Below are 6,043 nucleotides of genomic sequence, written 5' to 3' on the forward strand. Positions count from 1 at the left end.
TGTTCTTCCTCTTCAATGCTTATCTGGAATCTGTTATCTTCACTGTCTGATGTTTTTTCCAGTTTGATTGAGAGAAATAGTTTTCTGATTACCTAAGCAGGGGTTTGTTTCACCCTGGACAAGTGATAGGGCTTCTTCCAGACTCAGTTCATTTAACCTGGCTGATACTCTTACTTGTTACCCCCACTATTTTAATTTATCTAAGATCTCACACATGTTTATGATCACAAGATTAAAGGTTATACACACATTTAAAATTTAAAACCAGATTGCATAGTCAAGAACATAATCATAAGCCTAATTACATATTCAAGAACCAGAGACACACAAAGCCAAGACAGAGAAATACACAATCAACAAACCATTTTTGTCCAAAAAAACACCAAAAGAACATCAATATTTCATCCAAGATTTATCAAATTTCTGAATCACAATGTCAACACAGTATAACCCAACCAAGCCAAATTCTGTTGTAGAATTCCAAGGGAATAGGAGGATGCTCGAAGGAAGGAATATTTTAGCAAGCATAGCCAAAGAAAAACAGAGGTGTCAACAAGCATCCAAGATTCTAGTGAATGAATTAAACAGGCTTGCTAAAGAATCACAAACATTAGAAAATATGCCCAGCATTGTCACAGTCATCTTTGTTACTATTCAACAAGGAAGAAATAACTTTATCATTATAAGCTACGTGTACATTAAATCCATTTATATACGTAACACAAACGTCGTAGCACTCACATTCTGAAGCCTTGTAGGATCTAGATAGAGTCAGAAAATCTTTCACAGTGTTTACTCTTTCCTTGCTCAAACAGCGGTGGGGAGTTCCATCTTTGCCAATCTTTTCCAGCCTCCATACCTCGTCTGAAATAGATGGGGGTGGTGCTTCTTGTACACTGCAAATAAAGCAATAAGTTGGATAATGTTCTGTACTAAACAGCAGCAACAACAACATACGCAGTATGTTCCCATAACTGGAGTGATATTCACACAATGCAGCATACCCCTTCAAAGTTGCATAGATCAATCGAAAAATCTTGGACTGAAGGACTATATATTGGGGAGTTAGAGAACTCTAGGTAATTAATACTGGCGGAACCAGGATCGTTCAGACATTGCTTTTGCACCTCTGGCTGGAACAACGGATGAAACATTGCGCTGGAAAGAGGTATAACAGTGTCAATCACTTGTTCTAAAATTCTCAATGCCGTAACTGGTGCTAGGAACCTCTTGGCTTTGAGAATTTGAAGGGTTAAACTAATTGAGAAAGATATTGCACACAATAGACGTCTCACTATCAATTTGTACCACATGATCCCAATGTTCACATGCAGAAACCAACAGCCTCTGAGCATTAACCTGTCAATCTCAATCACAAATAGGACAAAAAGAGCAACAAATATGAGATAAGAGAAACAAAAGGAAAGAGCAAACAACGGAAGTTTTTGTCTAAACAAAATCGTGCTTTCACACTTTCAGATGATAGATTCATAGGTAGATATTGCAACCCCAGAAACCCCTGCACCTCTCCCAACAATGTTAAGAACCAGCCTTTCCTCTTCTTGTAAGTCAATATAATAGTATATTCATTCATTAATTATGCATCTTCGAGCATGGGTTATTGTCTCCTCCAACATCTTTGGCTTTTTAGATTAAGTACCTCAAAATCAACAAATATATATATATATATATATAGCTTTTTAGATTAAGTACCCCAAAATCAACAAATATATATATATATATATATATATATATATATATATTTGTATATACATGTACTGTACAATGAAAGTTCGGCTTTACACTATTTATCTTAATGCTAAGTTCTAATAAAAGGTTAAAACTGACAGCATCAATACATGAGCTTATAGTAGGCTAGGTATAAAATCAGTGAGTTAGTAAGTTTTCAGGGTTAACCTTCAAAGGTACATGCAGTTCAAATAAACATGTTTATACCGGTAGCAAGCACTATGCAGGTGAAACTTAAGAAGAAAAAGGCAAAGAAAATTATACATTTGAGTCGCTCACGGTCTTTTAGGAGCAAAATCAGAAATTCCTCTACGCTGTCAACATGTTCATCACGGAGGCGATACTTACTGCCTCTACCTATGTTTTGTAACCACTTTACTCCATCGGATAGACATGGTGGATCATGCTTCTAATAATCTGCAGATAAAGCCAGCAGTAATGAGTATCTACTCTAGTAATGGTTTAATTTTCTCAGATTTATCTTCTCATTTTGCCTCATCATTACTCAAATTTAGAGAAAACTAACCTACAAATTTGAAAATTGAAGTTCAGCAAAACAAATATTAGCCATCAATTCCATGTTGTTTAATTTTCAGGTTTGGGAAAGGGTGGTAGAGATGAGGATGAGAAGGATCGTGACGATCTCTGAGAATCAGTTTGGTTTCATGCCAGGTCGCTCGACCAGGCATTCACCTTGTGAGGAGATTAGTGGAGAAGTTTCGAAAGAGAAAGAAGGACTTGCACATGATGTTTATTGATCTTGAGAAGGCATATGACAAAGTTCCCAAGGAGATTCAGTGGGGTGCTGGAAGGCTAGAAGGGTGCCCGTGGCGTACAATAGGTCGATTCAGGATATGTATGATGGTGCGAAGACTCGTGTGAAGATGGTAGGTGGAGATTCGGAGCACTTCCCAGTTTTGATAGGGTTGCACCAAGGATCGACTCTTAGCCCATTTTTATTTGCCTTGGTGATGGATGTTTTGACGTGACATATTCAAGTAGAGGTACCTTGGTGTATGTTATTTGCAAATGATGTGGTACTGATTGATGAGACTCGGTGTGGAGTTAATGATAAGTTGGAGATTTGGAGACAGACGCTTGAGTCTAAAGGATTTCGGTCAAGTAGAACCAAGATAGAGTGCCTGGAGTGTAAGTTCAGTGATGTGTCGCAGGAGGCTGAAGTGGTTATGAAGTGGTTATGAAGCTGAACTTTTAGGCCATTCAGAAGATGGAGAGTTTCAAGTATCTGGGGCCTATGATTCAGGGCAATGATGTGATTGAAGAGAATGTCACGCATCGTATTGGGGCAGGGTGGTTAAAATGGAGGCTCGCTTCGGGAGTTCTATGTGATAAGAAGGTACCCCGAAGCTTAAAGGTAAGTTCTACAGAGTGGTTGTCCGGTCGACTATGTTGTATGGAGTGGAGTGTTGGTCAGTTAAGAAAACTTATACCCAAAAGTTGAAGGTGGAGGAGATGCGAATGTTCCGACGGATGTGTTGACATACCAGGAAAGATAGGGTAAGTAATGAGATTATTCGGGAGAAGTGAAAGTTGCCTTGGTGGAGGAAAAAATGCGAGAAGTGAGGTTACATTGGTTGGGGCACGTGATGAGGAGGGACTCTGATGCTCCAGTGCGGAGGTGCGAGACACTGACTATGGATGGTTTTAGGCGGGGTAGGAGTAGACCGAAGAAATATTAGAGGGACGTGATTAGGCATGATATGGAGCAATTACAGCTTACGGAGGACATGACCCTTGATAGGAAGGTGTGGAGGACGCGGATTAGGGTAGAGGGTTAGGGGGTGAAAGTGTGTCGGGAATAGTAGGAGAGCGTTCTTTTGTGTCTGGAGTTTCTTGTTCGTGGTGTTGTGGCTGTACTATTATCGTGTGGCTATTTTGCATACCGTACTAGTTTATATGCACTTATCTTTGTTGTTTGTCATACTGTTAGTTTATTTTGCGTACTGTACTATTTTATATGCACTTATCTTTTGTGTTTGGTATACTGTTGTCGGTCTTAAGCCGGGAGGTCTATTGGAACCAGCCTCTCTACTTCACCTGAAGTAGTGGTATGGTCTGCGTACACTCTACCCTCCCCAGACCCCATTATGTGGGAATACACCGGGTATGTTGTTGTTATTGTTGTTGAATCCTATGAGATATGGTATAACCATCTTTTTTATTACCTATCAGATTTAGTTCTGTTTCTAATCTCCAAGTGCATGATCACAATATGCTATCCTTTGAGATTGACCTTCTAATCTTAGCGAACTTTCATAAGTTTAACCATGATACCATGTTTGGCCAAGTTAGATTAGTTGTCAAATTTTTGTATCTTATCTAGTCTACAACTTCACAGAGAAAACACAGGTGTAAAATGGAGGTTGCACAATTAGCTTGTCCAAAATATAGAAGAAATTTCTCGTAATTTCCTAAGAAGCTAGTGTAATTTACTTTTGACACTTTGGTCCCTGCAAACCTCTTTTATCTGCTCTTACTGTGTAAATAGAAAGCTGCTTACATAGCTGGCGCCCATCTTTGACAGTGAAAGATTCAGTCCTTGCTTCTTTAACTTGAATACAATTGAAAGTGTCAACTCGTGCAACCTGGCATGGACATCCCCGTCTTCATATAGATTGAAGAATGTGTAAATCTGATTTTATCTATAGAACCTATGCCTTTATTAAGTCTCACATGTACAGTTTCTGTAAGAAGAGACATTTTTCCTTTCCTCTGTTGCACAACATTGCTACAGAAATCCTCAGATGTCCAATTACCTCCATCATCATCTCCAAATTCTCCCTTAAGAACACCTATTTCCACTATAGCTGAGGCTTCTGGCCCAGACTCAACAATTGCTTCAGAGTTATCATCAACTAGAGCCGCCTCAATAGAATTGCCTCCATCTCTAATTTCTGCTCCAGTAAGTACAGGAACAGATACTTCTGTCAAGGAACTTTAATATCAAGCTTCTTGGTTTAGGAGCTTGAATATCTTTTTCAGGTTTTGTGGAGAACAATATGTCTCAGATACGAGATTGACATTATAATTGATTTCAATGCTACTCTGCCAATTAAAAAACTTCTACTCTGCCAATTCAAGTTCGTGTTTTACCTAAACCAATAAAGTAAATTTAGAAGAAGTCTTTGCAATAAGGATAACAATGTCATAGAAGTAAATCCCCAAGATTTAAGCAGAATAAACTTTCAGGAGGAATTAGTTTCATGTTTTAGGTGGCCTTTGTTTTTGAAAGTTGAAAACCTGAGTTTCCAAAACAAAAATGACACCTTATTAATTCGGAATTTCAGCTGTAAATTAAGTAAGTCATGATGATTCACACGACGGATTAGCAGACTAACATCCGACAAATATTTCACCTGCGGATCAGCTTTGTTGATTTCCCCAATTTTAATGTTGCAAATGATACTAGTCAAATTTTTTTATCTCGACTAAACTAACTGGTAAATTGAAATACTAGCGGATCAAAATTCGTTTACATTTGAATTTGAGTCTGAGTCTAATTATTCATATTCACAGAGAAAACAAGTGTACTTACAACATTATAAATCAATATTTCCAATGTTAGCTTTAGAACGCGACACCTCCAGGATTTTCTCTATGCTAAGTACAAGTAAAGAACAGAGACCTACAAGAATTAACAAATATAAAAACAGAAGCTTGTCGAATCAAAAGAAATTGCCGGACCAAGAAAAAGGAAAATCAAACTGAAGCAATTGTCAGATAAAAAAGGAATGTTGCTTTACCTGGGAAAGAGTATACAATTAAGCAGCAGAAAACCGATCAGTCAGATTCTCTGTGGAATACTCCTGAGCATTTGCATTGGGGTAAGGTAAAGGAGGAGATAATGTTTTTTTTTTACCCCCTCCATCCCCAATTAATTATCCCTAAACTTGTAATATTTTATTAAATATATATTTAAATCATCAATTGTTTCAAACACCTTCAAAACTTATTATTTTGAGAAAAAATTACAGAAATTAGCATATTTAAAATTTTAATTATAATAAATAGCAATACTTTCTCAAGATTACTTTCTCAAAAATCTATAATCTATAATATATTAGGGAAACTGGAGCACTCAGAGGAGTGTCGGGATTTTAGCTATTGTAGACGTTTTAAGGTAGAAGAGGTTAGACAGGCTGTCCGCAGGACGCGAAGGGGTAGGGCGACGGGGCCGGATGAGATACCGGTGGAGTTTTGAAAGTTCGTTGGAGAGGCTGGTGTAAGGTGGTTGACTGGATTGTTTAATGAAATTTTCAGGACGGCAAAGATG

General features: G+C 37.9%; 1 protein-coding gene across 16 annotated transcripts; it reads right to left on the minus strand.

Moving 5' to 3' along the window:
* Positions 1-497: 497 nt before the first annotated feature.
* Positions 498-5,666, minus strand: LOC107862435. 16 transcript variants are annotated; one of them, XR_007053832.1, is made up of 8 exons: positions 5,514-5,666; positions 5,306-5,395; positions 4,444-4,863; positions 4,271-4,355; positions 2,014-2,166; positions 1,296-1,359; positions 1,005-1,158; positions 498-896 (listed from the first exon to the last, which is right to left on the minus strand). XR_007053832.1 is itself a non-coding variant. In XM_047409735.1 (4 exons), coding segments are annotated over exons 2-4 (492 nt in total). In that variant the 5' UTR covers positions 2,016-2,166; positions 5,514-5,652; the 3' UTR covers positions 498-761. The 16 variants fall into 16 exon arrangements, 3 of the variants coding, with proteins under 3 accessions (XP_047265691.1, XP_047265692.1, XP_047265694.1); XR_007053833.1 differs by having other exon boundaries at positions 4,248-4,355; XR_001671988.2 differs by having other exon boundaries at positions 1,309-1,359; positions 4,271-4,863.
* Positions 5,667-6,043: the final 377 nt, after the last annotated feature.

Source organism: Capsicum annuum, chromosome 3, assembly GCF_002878395.1.
Source record: "Capsicum annuum cultivar UCD-10X-F1 chromosome 3, UCD10Xv1.1, whole genome shotgun sequence".
In the NCBI taxonomy this organism is placed as follows: Eukaryota; Viridiplantae; Streptophyta; class Magnoliopsida; order Solanales; family Solanaceae; genus Capsicum; species Capsicum annuum.